The sequence below is a fragment of the Macrobrachium nipponense genome, chromosome 40, assembly GCF_015104395.2.
Source record: "Macrobrachium nipponense isolate FS-2020 chromosome 40, ASM1510439v2, whole genome shotgun sequence".
Lineage (NCBI taxonomy): Eukaryota > Metazoa > Arthropoda > Malacostraca > Decapoda > Palaemonidae > Macrobrachium > Macrobrachium nipponense.
The window spans coordinates 39,422,340-39,438,878 of NC_061101.1; the positions used below are offsets into that span (position 1 = coordinate 39,422,340).

The window sequence follows — 16,539 nt, forward strand, 5'->3', positions numbered from 1 at the left end:
TTGGCCAAGAAAGAATGGTTCCTGGATCTTCTCAGCCCTGTGTCAGACTTCCCAGACTTCTATCTCAGACAAGGAGCCTTCTAAAGTAGCCGCACTTCCATCAATTTCATCAAGGTTTATCTACTTTCACTCTGACAAGCTTCAGACTGTCAGGGAACATGTCAGAGGGAAGGGCTTTTCAAGAAGAGCTGCAGAAGCAATTGCAAAGTGCAGATGTCAATCCTTTACTGATGTCTACCAGGCTAAGTGGGCAGTCTTTCGTACCTGGTTTCGATGACATGGCATATCATCTTCTAAGACCTCTGTAGCACAGATGCTGATTTTTTTATTCTACCTGAGGTCCCCTCGAAGTTTAGCTACCTCCACCATAAGAGTATATAGGTCTATGCTAAACTCTGTGTTTAGGCATAGAGGTTTTCTAATTAAGACATTAGTCATTTTATCAAGTCTTCAAATTAAGACATTAGTGATTTGATCAAATCCCTAGACACTTCCAAGCAAGAGAAAGCCACATCTGTTGCTTGGAATCTGGATGTTGTGCTGAAATGGCTCTCTGGTCCTCAATTTGAGTGCCTTTATTTCTCCTCTCTGAGGGATTTAATCAGGAAGTCACTATATTTAATAATCACTCTAGCGATAACAAAGAGGATCAATGAATGAATGCCCTCAGTAAGACTGTTGGTTTTTCGCAAGGGGATGCGATCTACTCATTGACAATTGGTCTTATGGCAAAGAACAAAACTATAAAACCAAAGAACAAAACCCCTTCCAACCCCAGCGCCCATTCTTTTACGATCAAGAATTTAGTTGATATCCTGGGACCGACTGACCAAGAGAGAGTTCTGTGCCCAGTTATGTTTGTTTTATAAGTACACCTTGGTATTATTTCTAAGGAGCATCATCACTGATTCACACTCGAAGATTCAAGAGGATGATCTCCGACTTTTTAATATTAAAGCTCATGACATCAGGGCAATCGCCACTTAGCTAGTATTTAAGAAGAAGCTGTTGCTCTGCATGATTCTTCAGTCAACTTACTGGAAATCAAAATCCGTGTTCGCCTCCCATTATTTATGTGATGTGGACAGTATACAGTAACTGCAGTACATTAAGCTGTTTTGCTGTGGCTGACATAGTATTGGGTGATGTAGGATAGGGAGTAACTCTTCTAGTTCCCTATCTCCTCGCCTTCATGTAGGATGTTGAGTTTCGGGAAGCCTGGTCGTTCTATGTATCAGGAATACCCACCAGTCATTGGTTTTTATGATTCAGTGTTGTTTTTTGGTGTGGTAATAATCATTTCTGGTTTATGTATTTTGTGTACTGTGCCCAGGGCAAGGGAATTTTATTTTTGGTTATACCTTGTCAGCCTTCGTAGTGCGTACTTCTCAGCTGCAAAGTTTCCCACTGAAGTAGAGGCAACCCTCGGCCAGCCAGAGGCAGTATCTTCCTGTCCCAGCTCTCTCACCAGGTAAGGTTATAACAAGCATTTCATCAATGCTAACTACTTTTTCTATGTTTTTGAGTAGAGCATGTCCATGTATCCCACCACCTGTCAGTGGGGGGATTCAGCTATGTAGTTACTTGGTAAGTTACTTATATAAAAATGACATTTTTATATAATAGTTTTATATACGTATAGTATTTACCATGTAACTACATGATCAAAGCCTACCCCACCTCCCCTCTTCATGGATATGAAGCACAAACAAATTGGATTTCCAGCACTGTTGTACCTACTCTTACCCGGATGTGGGCGGGAACTGATTACCTACGCCAAAACAAAAGTGCGCTACTGCAAAGGTTAGAAGTTTGAACTGCCTGGTGAATAAAAACTTACAGCTGTGGTTACTTGGTATATATAAAACCTTATATTAGTATATTAGTATTGAGTGTATTTTAATGGTAAAATAGATTAACTTGTACATAAATTTTATGCAGATTTGTTTTGTTCAATTTTATTTTGTTAGTTATGTATTTTGTTGTTTTTTTCCTAGCTTAAACAGATAGCTGCAAAACTTTAAACATTTTATTTTTCATTTATGTAATCATTACTTAATGAAACCACAAATAACCAAGTCTGTGAATTAAAAATGTGCAAATTGAGAAGATCATGTGAATTTGATATATGAAATTCCAAATTAAAAATTATGTACTGATTTTTTTGCAAATTGTACTTTGGTATAGCCTAGATATTTGGTAATTGTTCAACTTAATTTTTTAGGTAGAGATGGAGAAGTATGCGAGAGGGGTAGGATGGCTCCAGGATGTACTTTTTAAGAGCATATTCAGTGCAGAGAGAATCAGAGTTAAAGCCAACAAGTTGATCAATTCTATAGGCGAATATAAACGGAGTGGTCCAGCATTGTTGCAGCTGATGTTTAATGATGTTACATTCCAGAAAGGTTAGTGTGAACTTGCTTTTATGTCTTCCTGAATATTTTACTTGTCCCATACATTATTTCATCCACAGATTTGTACTTAAAAACAATGAAAATTAAATTTACTGGCACCATGTTCAATTGGTAAAGAATTGTTTTTAGGTACTTGTTCTTTAAAAATAAGACTACATTGAACCCCCCATATTCGCATTCTCAAGATTTGTGGACACACTTTTTCGCCGATTTTTCTTTGGACCATATATACCCATTATTTGTGGGAAATTTGCCTAGTCATGGGTTTTTCCAACTAGAAATATCCACTGATTAGTGTATTTTTATGTTATTTTCATGACTAAATACATTTTTATGATATAAAAGTGATTTGCTAGTTTTCAAATATTAATATTGGTCAATATAAGGCTGCTCTCTCTCTCTCTCTCTCTCTCTCTCTCTCTCTCTCTCTCTCTCTCTCTCTCTCTCTCTCTCTCTCTCTCTCCTCCTCTCTCTCTCTCTCTCTCTCATGTATGTTTATTTGTTTTGTAGTATGATAGATAAATTATTTACCTTATAACTAATTTTCAAATATTAATAATAATATTAATAAAAAAAAATTATATAGCAATTACCAGTCTTTGAGAAAGGAGGGCGGAGGATTAAAAGACAGTTTAATATAGTAAATGTATATTGGTGGAGGGAAAAAGAGTCATAAGGAGTTATTCCCTCTCTCTCTCTCTTCATTATTGTTCTCTTATGTCTCGGAAATATTTCATAATTTCACTTGATGGTCAGATATATGATGTTGCCGATTCAATGGTTTCTCTCTCTCTCTCTCTCTCTCTCTCTCTCTCTCTCTCTCTCTCTCTCTCTCTCTCTCTCTCTCTCTCTCTCTCTCTTATAATTATATTGTGGAGATGTGACTAAAGAGGAAGCTAGTGGAAGTGATTGAGGTAGGAAATGGAAACTACTGGTTCTGTGTATGAAATTAATGTTCAAGACCCAAGGGGAATAAGAAGTGGGAGCTTGTTGATTTGATGGAAAATTATTATTATTATTATCATATAGGCATATGTTTTTGTTGATTTGAAGAAAAATTATTAGTATTATTAGTGTTACCATATGGGCATATCTTCTTGGAACAAGCCATACAGCCATGGACATCTATCACAAGCTTCCTTGGATGAGAATGCTCAAACATGAAAAAAGGAAAAATAGGAAGTAATATGTACTTTATATTAAACAAAATTGAATAAATGAAATATATATGGAAGTGTTATCAGATAACAGAAATAAAAAGAAGTAAAGGAAAGATCTCTTAGATGTACCCTGAAGTAAGAGAATCCTGACCTAAGACTGTAAAAGACAGTTTCAGAGTAATGATACCCCAAGGTTTAGAGAAATGAAGCACTCTTGGGTAAGAGAAAAACCTTAGGATGACAAAGGCAGCTGAAGGGTAATTCATGTATTAATAAATGAATGTATACTTATAAGTTACCTTAAGTATTACAAAACTTTTAAGGATAATTTGGAAACTAAATATCAAAATGTTAAAGTTTTAAGAGACCTGAGATATATTATGTATTTTTTGCATATTCTTTACTGAATTTGTTTCATATGCATATTCTATACTAAATTTGTTTCATACACCTTGAATGTGAATTTTTTACAAAATTCCTTAACCCACCCATTTGGATACTGTAATTGCCTTTTGCAAAATGCTCTGTTAAAGTTGATATGTTTTGCTGTGAATTCCAAGTCATTTCTGCAAACAGTTAATACATGTATGATTTTCATAAATGACCCTTCTCGTAAAACTTTCCATTTTCCCACTGACCAAAAACGACATGCAGTACAAGGGTTAGTAATTGTGCATAAATTTTTTTCTGCACCTACTACACACTGGGTATGGATCTGTGGACACCGATGTTAAAAATCTTGAACAAGGGAACCCACTAATACCCGGGCATTTCCTCATTTTCTTACAAGATCCCGAAGAAACCTTTGTCAGGGAGGTAAAAAGATCCATGATATCCCAATATCTGTACAAACCAACAGCAATCACACACTGAAACACGGAAAGCAATGAAAAAGCGGGCAAACTAAACCAGCTTTAAAAGGAAGGAGAGCAAAACGCATCCTCTCTTAAAGGCGTTAAGAAAGTAACTGACACAATCATGAGATGCCGAAGGCATTGTAGGAGATCCAACATAGCTTGTGATCTAGCAAGATGCCAATAGTTCCTTGCTTATACAATTTACTTTTTATTAATTTTACCGGTTTTCCAGCTGGTGCTAGAAGTTTTAATTTTACCAGTTTTCCAGCTGGCGCTAGAAGTTTTATCCTAATGTTGAAACCGAAGGTTTGTTATGAAAAATACCATTTTATTAGTTTAACTTACCCAGTAATTAAGTAGCTGTAATTTCTACTTCGACGGCAGCTTGAATTTCCAAATTCGCGGTGTAAACTTCCTTCAGTGTCTGATAGATGAATAGGCTCCCCCAGCTCACGGGGGGGACAGCTACACGAAAATATCCTAATTTTGTTTCTGCCATCCTGGAACTAACACATTGTAGGAGGGCACCTTGATTTTCCATCAGATTCGATCTTGTTACTTTGCTGCAGTGGGGCTTTTGGCCTTGTAGCCGGTTTTTCATTATTATTAGATTGAATTTGTTGTGGTCTAATTTAAATTTTTTATTGTCTAATTCTTGGGTAATTAGTGTTTCAGCCAGCTTTTCTCTCATCGAGAATTGCCGATTGGTAATTCGTTTGGCAGTTTTGTAATCGGTTCATTGGCTTTTGTTTTGCTTTGCTTAACTTTAAAAAATTGTGTATTTGTTTAACTTATTATATTGGATTCGAGCTTAACTAGTTTTAGGTATTGCAGCAAAGGCTGCAATATTAGATTAACCAAAGCTTCTTGTGATGCGCATACTATTTGTGCCTCTTTCAGGGGAGATCTAAAGAGGTAAGTACAGAAGTGTCTGTTGTTACCTTTCCAATTTCAGATATTTCATGTATCACGAGTGCTGCTTCTCTACCTGAATCATAATTGTCGGAGTCTGACCGCTTTGCCAGCCTGGAGAATGGGATTGATAAAAAATTCTGGTTGATGGTAAGTACTATCACCTTATTTGGTTAATTAGTGAAATCGTTAATGGATAAGTGAACAAAAGTGAAAGTGGTGATGTGGAGGAGGTGGCTACCAGGCCCGCTGATGCTCCTAGAGACAAAGGTCACTGCCAGACCCCTAAATCAGGGAGGAGGTATACTATAGGCCCAGTGGAGGTTGGCAGGGTCTTCCCACGGGTAGTTGACCCTTCAGTTGCACCTGTGCATTCCCAGGTTGCGACAAAGGCTTTGAGAGACGTCTCTAACATTCATTGTCTCTCATCAAGCCCAGCCCAGATTTGGGCTTTACTGGTGTTATTCAAAGGAGTCATGCCCATTAAAGTGGAGTATTCTCCTCCACCTTGTAAAAGGTATAAGGAACCTGGAAGGAACCCTCAGCCTTCCTGCAGTTTTTGGGACAGTCCTGAGAGACTGTTTTCAGATCAAGATGCTCAGGATTGTCAATTTTTGGCTCTCAAATGACAGAAGTCATGCCTCAAGTTGGGCGCCCATTGGCGCCAATTTTCCGATACTCGAGTGCCCAGGAGTACTTTCACGCCCTGAAGCACCTGAGCGCCAATTTTCTGCTACTAACAAGCGCCTTCACACCCTGAAGTGCTTGAGTGCCTATTGTTGCCAAGTTTTTGCTATTCATGAGAGCCCCCAGGAGTGACTTCTCGCCCTGAACCACCCATTGGTGTCCTCATGCCTGGAAGCGCCCATGTGCTTGGGAGCACCCATGCGCCTTGCTTCTGGGTAACCAATAAAAGACATTCCTTTTCAGGTACCTTCAGCAATGGATGAGGAAATGGACCCTTCTTTGGAACCAATTTAGCAACAATTGAAGAGTATTAGAGTTTTACTAAAGAAACCTCCTCTAATGAAGATGACATCGGAACCGACAACAACGATGCTACCTTCTATGGACGAAGACAAAGTAGCACAGCATAAACCAAATGGCTTATTCAACACTTTCAACATATTTTTTTGAAGGCTTATCTGGATTTCTTCTCTCTTGCAAACTCATTGAAGCCGCAATCAACATTTAGAATGGACAGTCCCTAAGACTATTTGAGATTACCTAAGATAGTTCTCTCCTAACCAGCAACAAAAGCCTTAGACATAGACGTCTGGCTTTCTGACAAGAGGATACAAGGAAAAACCATTTGTATTCCTGTTTGCTGACAAGAGGATACAAGGAAAATCCTCCTTTTGTATTCCTCAGTTTCTGAAAAGAGTATACAAGGAAAATCCTCCTTTTGTATTCCAGCTTTCTGACAAGATGGTACTAGGAAAATCCTCCTTTTGTATTCCTCAGTTTGCTAACTAGAGGATACAAGAAAAATCCTTCTTTTGTATTCCTCAGTTTGCTAATAAGAGGATACAAGGAAAATCCCCCTTTTGTATTCCTCTGTCTCAACTTTCCAGGGAGCGGTACCAGTCTGATAGATTTAGCACGTAGGTCTGCCTTTAATTTGCCTAAGGTGATGTTTTCTGGAACAGAAATCAATCACTTTCTAAAGAACATCTTCAAGACACTTGAAGTTCTTAGTTTTATTCTTAGTTTTATTGATTGGTTGATCAGAACTTTAGGAAAGAAAGTAAGAGGCTTCTTTCCTATTACTGAAGAGGCATCTGATGACTGATTAAAATTAGTTTTCATGTTAGTCTCAAAACAAATCCAACTCTTAATATAAAAGAATAAAAATATTTACAAATAACCTATTGCTCAAATGATTGGTAGAATTCAAAGTAATCGAATTCAGTAACTGAGTACGATACCCGCTAATTGACTCTAGTGGCCTGTGCTAAAGTCCAACCAGCGATCTGGAGACTGTGAGCTAATGTTCACAGTTGAGTGACACCAGGAAAATGCCTCTGTGCACTGAGGCCATGCAAGCCCTTTCTGTAATGTACCAAAGTACTGCCAAGGCAAAAATCTGGTAGTTAATAGACAATTAACGAGAATATACCCGCCTATGTCCTCCTGCAGCTGAACAGTAACACCATTCTCTCCTGACTATTTTTCTACCTCCACACTTCCAGTCCTCTGCAAGGAAAGTACAGGCAGTCCCAGGTTATCGTTGGTCTCGGTTAATGGGGATCCAGTTTCATGGTGCATGTCTAATGCCATATTGGCCGAGTTTTGGTTATCGGCGCCACAAGGTGCCGATGATGGCATTATGGTGTCATAACATACCTAACAGAGGCACCATTAACTGAAACTTGGTGCCATAACAGCCATAAATTGCTTAGTTTCAGTTAAGTGTGGTTTTCGCTTATCAGCACCCTGTGGAGAATGGAACCCCTGCTGATAAGCGGGGACTGCCAGTAATGAGTATCACAGGCATGGTAACAAACAAAATGTGTTAGCCTAATCACAAATGTTTAGCCTAAAAAGAAGCAATTAACATTGTCAAATTACTTTTAAAAGTCATTATATTTACCATCCCCTGTAAATAAGTAATCGGTTACCATTGGCTTGAGGATAGCCTATGTCCTGTGAACAATCAAGAGTGCAAAGAATTGCCCAATTTGAGTGCCATTACATTTGAGATCTACTTTTAAGACATTTATTAACCTGAGTCTTACACAGTTTAAGCACCGGCAAGCAGATCATAAATGCCAAAGTTTTGGCTTAAAGGCATTGTGTAACACTCAAGAATTACTGTGAGGTAGTAACTATTTACCGGTGTCTTGCTAATAGCCTATGGCAGGTAACAAATCCTAACATCAAAGTTTGGCCTAAAAGAATGACATATCATCAAGATTACTTAAGGCATTTACTGACCACCGACTTTCATGTAGCTTAAGCCGAGGGATATTGAAGCCACATTTACAAGTGGGGGGTAAACAGTATCCAAACTTGAAAGTCAAGATTCATGAGGTAAGGGCAGTGGCTACCTCATTAGCCCTGAAGCATAATTTGTCTCTGGTTGATATCTTGCAAACAACTTAATGGAGATGTAAGTCTGTTTTTGCAATCCACTATTTAAAGAATTTAAACTGCTTACGACAATTGTAAACACTGGGACCTTTGTCAGTAGCAGGTACTATTGTAAGGGAGGATGTGTGAAGATATTTGATCTTCCTAATTATACGACCGAGTAACCTTGGGTTATTTCAAAAACTGCTTTACTTGTTCTTTTTGATTAAGTGGATTGTATTATGTTGGGTGAATAGGTTTTTTAATCTTTGATTGGTATCAACTTCCTCAGCTAACGCTACTCTCCTCAGCTGGGAAGTTTTCTGTTTGTAGAGGTGTTTTGCAGCCACACCATTACACCTCTAAGGATCAAGAAAATTGCTCAATAGAGGTAATACCTACTTGAAGCAGCTCTCTCCCCAGGCAAAGAACAACTAAAGTTTAGTGAGGCTTTTATGAAAATGGATTTTAGTAATATAACTTGAACAGGTCCATGAATCCCCACCACCTGTCAATGTGGGAATTGACATTCAACTATATAATTATACTGGGTAGGTTACAGTAATAAAAATATTTTTAAAATAAAATAAAGTTTTATTAATACTTACCCAGTAATTATAATAAAGCCTACCCTCCTCCCTTCACATGGACACCATCAAATGGACTGGAAGGCAAAAAATTGAGGTATTTTCAAGTAATTGTTCCTCTTCCCCCCCCAGTGAATGGGGGGATCATATTCACCAATCGGACACTGAAGGAGGTTTTAACCTCAAATTTGGAAATTAAAGCTGCCGTCGAAGTAGAAACTACAGCTATAAAATTACTGGGTAAGTGCTAATAAAACTTTATTACAAAATATTATTAAAAAATTTGTCATACTGCTTTTCCGTCTTGTTTATTCTTTGTTTCTATCTTAGATGCCAATGAAAATCAACAGACAATTCTGCGTCAACAGAAGTTCCTTACTGCTGTACTGGATAGGTTAATAACTGATGAGGCTGCAGTACTGAGTGAAATAGAAGAGGTAAGAAATCTTGTTTTTGTATTGCTGTGATTTTTCTGCATGTGTTATGGGTTGCATTGTGTATTGGATAATTACTATAATTTAGTTTAATCTATGGCTGTTATTATTATTAATAGGGGTTAGTTTTTCCAGACCTCTGAGTCTCAAGTAGACTCTTCTCGGGCTGGTAAATCTATGGCTGTGGTGGTGATACATTTTATTATTTGCAAAATAATAAAAAGTTTCTGTGTCATCATTGAAACTTTGTTTTTTATTTGTGGGGGATGTGGTACCAACAGAGTATATTCATATACATATGGAATAAAGTTAAAATATTTTTTATATTATAGTCTGTAGATGAAGTGTAATTATATTGTGCTTTTATCTGTGTATTGTGAGTACCATTTTGTTTTAGGTGTTACTTGGTAAGAGTTTAATCACAATCCCTAGCTTTCTAGAAGTACAATTCCTGCCTTTAAAGGCCTAAGGTGTCCTGTTCTGTTTAGCAGTTTTGCAGACCATATACAGGCAGCCCCAGTTATCAGCGTTTCAGTTTTATGGCGCTTTTCCTGTATATTCATAACTGGGATTTACCCTCTGTAGGGTTTACAGCACCATTGTCTGGTTATAAGCGGGTTAGCCTAAGCACTGTGAGAACCTTATAAAATACAAACATAATGAATATGCATCTTTTCTTGAATATTTAAAAAAATTATGCTTTACTTCACTGTATCCAATAATACTTTATGTAGTCTCATATTACTATTGTATTATAAATACAAACAAAGCAATTAAAGTTTTTGTTAGGAAAAATCAGCTGAGGGGGCGGGTAAGTTTATTTCAATGTAACTCAATTCAGCATAAACAAATCTGTAGAAACTGTATTTATATGGGACAAGGTCACTTTTCATTATATGAACTGTTTTTAAGTAGAAATATGACTTAAATATGTCTTTGTCTTGTTGTGAACTAGATTTTTTTTTTTTTTCAGTAGATGGCGTTAGGAACAATTTTTTTTTTAATAAATAAGATTCCGTTTGCTATTTTCACCCTATTTCATCATAAAATGAGCTTTACATATTTATCTCTTACTGGCATAAAAACAACAGTAAAATGTGTTCTTTCGTGCCCTGTATTTTTTATCAAAATGCTTTTTTTTATCCACTTATTTACTGTTGAGTTTCCTCCATTTTACTGATGCAGGATAATTTAAAGTCATAAGCGGTGTGAACATTGTTTTCTCAGCTTCAGCTACAACTGCAGCTTAAATTTAGCCGTTTTATGTTTACTTGCCAATATTTTTTCCATGGAGAATAAAGGTATAATGTGAAAATATGTCAGCCCTATTCTACCTAATTAACATTATTTGTAACATACTTTGGTAATTTTTTACTATTGTACAATGGCTGAAATGCAAGCAAAACAGTGTTAATCTTAGATTCGGTTTGGTTGTTTGTATCAAAACAATTGTTTTAATTTATTTTTTTTTGGCTGTAGCTTTTAAGCAACAATTATAACGTTACTCACGATGCTTTTTTTTTTTTTTTTTTTTTTTTTGTTTTTTTTTTTTTTAACTTACTTAACTAAGATATGATAATTCACTAACTAATGACAAAAGTTATAGCTTCAGGAATTGTAAGAGAAATTGTAGACCAAGATACATTGGAAAGTTTAAGAAATGATCTGAAGAAAATAGGAGAGTGGTCAAAAAGATGGGAAATGCCATTTAATTTGTAGTGTTACAAATAGGAACAAACCCCTCATGCCAACTACACGCTGCTTGGGAATGACACAAATAGTGTAGAACAAGAAGAGGATATTGGAGTCATTATTACCAAGGACTTAAAATCTTCAAAACAGTGCATAAAAGCTGAAAAGAAGGCACATAAACTAGTTGGCTACAGTTCAAATACAAAAACAAGGAAACGATGCTGCAGCTCTACACATCAATAGTTAGATCTCATCTTGAATATGCAGTACAGTTTTGGTCACCAACACTAAGAAAGGACATAACTACATTAGAAGGGGTACAAGTAAGAGCCACAAAGTTAATTCCATCCATCAGGCAAATAGGTTACCAAAGACGACTAGAGAACCTGAACTTGTAGGGCTTAGAAACATGATGACTGCAAGGACAGCTAAAAGAAAACTAGACAATCATTAGGACAGTGTGAATGAACAGCAAACCCTGCTCCAAGAGATAAGTGAGCACACACTGTCTCCTGGGAAGGACTTTTAAATCTTTGAGACATCCTAATCTTTATAACTTCTTATAACTCTCTCGCCCAAGGTTTACCTGTACATTCATTAAAAATGTGTAGAACTACCATGCAGACATTAGTAAAGGATTAGGTAAATGAAATTCCACATTTTTATTAAAGTGTTACACATCACATATTAGGGTAAAATATCTGGCTGTGACACTGTATAAGGCATTAACCAGTCTAGGTCACTGTCAGGTGGATTGCACCGCCTGTAGACAGCGATTTTCGGTTACTGTTGAGCCCCCAGAATGGGACCCTGCCAGTAACCAGGGGCTGCCTGTACATAGTAGTTGGAAGGATCTATTAATTCATTCTAATAGGCTGCTATCTTGTTTAGCAGTCCTGTCCTCTGTAGTCTAACCCTCCTATTCTTTTTTCTTTTTAACTGGAGTCCAGGCTATGGAAATTTGTTTTCACTTATAGTGAGGATTTTGTCAGTGATTGCGACTTCAAAAGATTTTTTATTCCAAGAGGGGGTGACTGTCACACTAGTGTTTTCATTATGATTGACAGTTGTCTATGTTCATTTAATATTAACGAATCTATCTGCTTCCACAAATGGCTTCATGGCAACCATTAAAGTGGGCTGTTTACAGTCTTGATTGTTTCTTTATTGATATGTTTGGAACACAGTAATTGTAGATTTTTCTATATACCTTGGCATGTTTGACTAGAAAGTTAAAGAACAGCATTTCTAGGTCTTCATTGTTTTGAGTGTGAACTTGATAGTCCTTGCCATTTCATATTTGCCAACAATTTTTAATCTTGTTGACACCAATACAATTATTTAAAGCAAGTATGTACTGTGTTGATTACTTCTCTTCCATTTGATATTTTTTATAACCATATGCTTGGTAAGAGGGATGTTTAAAAGAATTCTGTTTAAAAGTTAACAAACGTAGGTGATAGGGAGTAGCTCATTGCTACACCTATTTTGGAGTAGGATTCCTCATTAAAGGAAAATACAGGATTTTTTTTCAAACACAATTTGATTGACAAGCATATTTTAATTATTTTGCTCTCATATTGATGTGTTTATTCTGCTTTTTATTTTTAATAAAATCTCAGGGAACAGATTTTATCCAGCAAATCATAGTGCCCAAGGTCTATTATATATGAGGGATAAGAGGTCAGAGAGATCCTTTGTTATTATTTCCTGCTTCCTCATTAGCCTAAAGACAGAAAATATGCTATCATATTAATGTCTAAATTTATCCCCAGCTGAATGACAGATCCTTCTTAGGTTAAGTGACATCTTGTGCTTAGCTGTTCTGCTGATTCTGTCTACAAGATGAGAGCATGGTGTATAGGGACATTCTGACTCCAAATGAGGCCGCTATATACTAAGCTGGGCTTGTCCACTTTAGCTCCAGATTCCCCATGGGCTCTCTTGTGATTGATGGGTTTTGTTGTGAAACACAGGAACTAGGTTTTACTGAAATGTTTTCCCCAAGATGCTCATAGAGAAGTCATGAAACCATATTACTGAAGGTTTCTTGATCTCTAAAGTTCAATCATAGAAATGATGTAGCCAGTACCATTGGCAGTCATGGAGTTTAGCTGTTTATAACCTTTAGAAGATTATAAAAAATCATATATAGTTGGAAAGATCATTGCTTTGCAAATAAAAAAAATATTTTTTTAGTTAATTGTTATACTAAAACATTAGTAGTTCCTTATAACTAGTGATAAATATGAAAACAAAATTGTTTATGTTTACATGTTATTTCTTCTCGCTCATGCCCGATTATTCATCATTTAGTAAGTAAAGGTGTTAACTTACATAATTTATATACACTGTTAATTACAGAATTTAAAAGGAGTATTTTTTTAAAGTAATTTTGAAAGTTTTTTTTTTTTTTTATTATTTCTGTATTTAATGGTAGCCTCTTAACTTTCAGTGAAGGGAAATAGGAAAATAAAAGTTAGAAAATCCATATCACTGCTTTCCAGTAGTTTTTTTTATACAGTATTAGCAAACCTATTTGTAAATATGTAAGATATTTAATATTTTAATTTTTCATTGCTAGCAAATTGGTTATTTTTTAGGTGCGCAGCACAATATGCCACAGAGATCGAATTACTATTCACATGGCAACTAGTGTGGAAAGACTCTCAACTATAATTGACCCAATGGCCCCCTGGGTAAACTTCATATCAGGTGCTGAAACTCCAAAAGATAAACTGTAAGTATCAAGTGGTTTTAAGTTTGTTTTGATGTAATTAGCTAAAGCTATGTTTGATGTTTGGACTGAAGAACATACAATTACAGGTATTGTTACTTGTGAAGATTGGGCAAATCCTACATGATTTTCTTGATATTGAACTTAATTGTTAGGATATAATTGTTAGAGAATGATGCACAAACATTTTGAATTTTTATTGTTGCCTTTTCTATTTTTCCATATTGCCTTGTGGCCATATAGTTTTGATTTTAATTTTTTCTGTGAATATGTATGAGAAAGCTGAGTAAAGGGACAGTTCTGTGATGATTACATACAGTATGAGCGAACTTTGAACATTTAAGTAAAATTTTAAAATGTCAAGATTCTTGCCCAAATCACAGTAGAAAAATTGATCTTAAAGACTGTTTGAACATGGTATGGCTTAGACATGAGATGAGAAGGGATGCACAAGGAATGCTCCATATATGAAAAATAAAAATTTCTTTTTGGTATTTTTACCAAAGTGAATGACAAGCCTGAGACATAAATCTATTGATTAATTTTTTCTGAAACTTTTACATGAAATATCCTCAGTATGTTAACATTTTTAATTTAGTCTCTTTTCAAGAAGTTTTAGTTTGTTAGAGATGATGTTTTTATCTTATAATGGATAAGAATGAACTGTAAGGCCAACCCCATTGTGTGTTTGTCCTTATTGTTGACATAACGTATATTTCCGTGTATAAGACAACTTTTGGATAAGACGAGGTAAAAAATCATGGCTAATTTTCATGAATTTATCTCATATCTAGTATAAGACAGCTTCTAAATTACAAAACTGAAATGTTTTTTTGGAGAAAAGTTTTTATTTGCAAAAGTTAAACAATACAGCCTTATTTTTTTATTAATGCTGGCTGTATCCAATTAACGTATTACTATTATCATATTATTACTGTACTTATTACAGAATATAAAGAAAGTCATGTACAACATTTGGAATTGATATTGTTTACATTCCCAAAATCTCGGCTGATTGAGTATTATTGATGTCTTCAATGTTAATGAAGTTTGATTGAAAACATGCACATATTACTTCATTGTATATGCATTAGGTGTGATTTCTCTAGTTACGGAAATCACTTTCGGCTGACCATTGTTAGTTTTATTCAGCCACGGCTATAACCTGCAGCTTTAACTTACTATAGTTGATTACTTAAGGTAGATTCTTGTGACTATGAGCTATTTGTTTGGCTGGCACCGAGAGGTATTCTGCTCGCTCAGTGTCTCATTATTTTCGTCTGTGGCTTAGAAGACTAGCAATATGTTTATTATCTTCAATTATCTCATGCTTTGCACAAGATAAGAAAATTTTGGTTATACCCAAGGATTTGGTATTAATTGTACAACTAAGTCCTCTTTTCTTGAAATCAATAGGATAAAACACAAAGGAGTTACAATGAGTAAAAGTGAAGAGAGAAGCATTTAAGTTATCATCGTATCTTGCATCATTAATGCGCTCAAGATAAAATAAAACGTGTTTTCACACAATAAATTCACCTTGAATACGCTGGTGCTTTTAGATTTTAAATGCTTGTGATATGTAAAGGGAAAATGGGGAATATGTCTTATTATGTTGCATCTGTAAATGATTCAAGTTTGACAGTATAGCCGAGAGAATGTGATCTGCAAGACATTGTTCCATTTGCCATCTCAGCAAGAGATTTGAGTTACCAATTAGCAATACAAGATGGTTGCAGTTTTGACAAGATTTACCAAGTTATATCATTACATTTTCTGTAAATAAATACACAGAATTCCCATTTTGTGAAAACATTTTCAATCCAATATCATATAGTATGTCTGGACATATCTGATAAGGAAAAAAATAACAATAATCAGATGGATGCATCTGGTATTGTTAGCTCAAATCTAGGCGGGCTGAGGGAAATTCAGTCCAGCAAAGAAGCTGAACTTTGAACTCTCCACAGACTTCACACTCTTCAACTCAGCCTAAGCTTCAATTAGGTTGTTTCAGAATATTATTTCTAATTTTATTATATAAATATATTTTCAAACCAAAGAGATATCAGAGACTTATTTGAGTTATATGAAATAATAATGTCAGTGAAGCAATAAACAACAAAGAATTAAGAAAGATTGACTTCCTTTCAGGCTGAGTCAAGTACGGATGCAACATGATAAGACATATTCTTAATTTTTTCTTCACACATTACACGCATCTAAAATCTGAAAGCACCAGTGTATTCAGGGTGTTTTATTGTATGAAAACACAAGTTTGATTTTATCTTTATTGCATGAATTATGTAAAATCCAATGATAAATAAAAACAGGTATAAAGAATGAAATATTGCTCTCTTCACTTTTGCTCGTAATTCCTTTGTGTTTTATCTTATTGATTTCAGGTTAAGATTATTTATTTGTACAATTAATACAAAATCATTTGGTATGACCAAAACTTTCCTATCTTTTGCAAAACGTGAGATAAATGAAGAAATATAAACATATTGCTAGTTTTTCAAGCTACAAACGAAAATATGACACTGACTGAGCGAGCAGCCTACCTCCTGGTACCAGCCAATCAGAGGCTGCCAAACAAACGTCTCATAGGCACAAGAATCTACCTCAAGTAAATTGACTATACTATTCTTTCTTAAGATCTCCATTGCATGAG

The 16,539-nt window shown here is 35.6% G+C and overlaps 1 protein-coding gene across 4 annotated transcripts in view; it reads left to right on the forward strand.

The window, feature by feature from the left end:
* LOC135212101 (uncharacterized protein C05D11.1-like) overlaps positions 1–16,539 on the forward strand; it is a 120,652-nt gene that overhangs the window by 87,099 nt on the left and 17,014 nt on the right. For all 4 annotated transcript variants that reach the window (XM_064245481.1, XM_064245482.1, XM_064245483.1 and 1 more), the window contains exons 14-16: positions 2,225–2,405; positions 9,333–9,439; positions 13,732–13,868. In XM_064245481.1, coding sequence (XP_064101551.1) covers positions 2,225–2,405; positions 9,333–9,439; positions 13,732–13,868 — 425 coding nt within the window. The remainder of the gene's footprint in view (positions 1–2,224; positions 2,406–9,332; positions 9,440–13,731; positions 13,869–16,539) is intronic.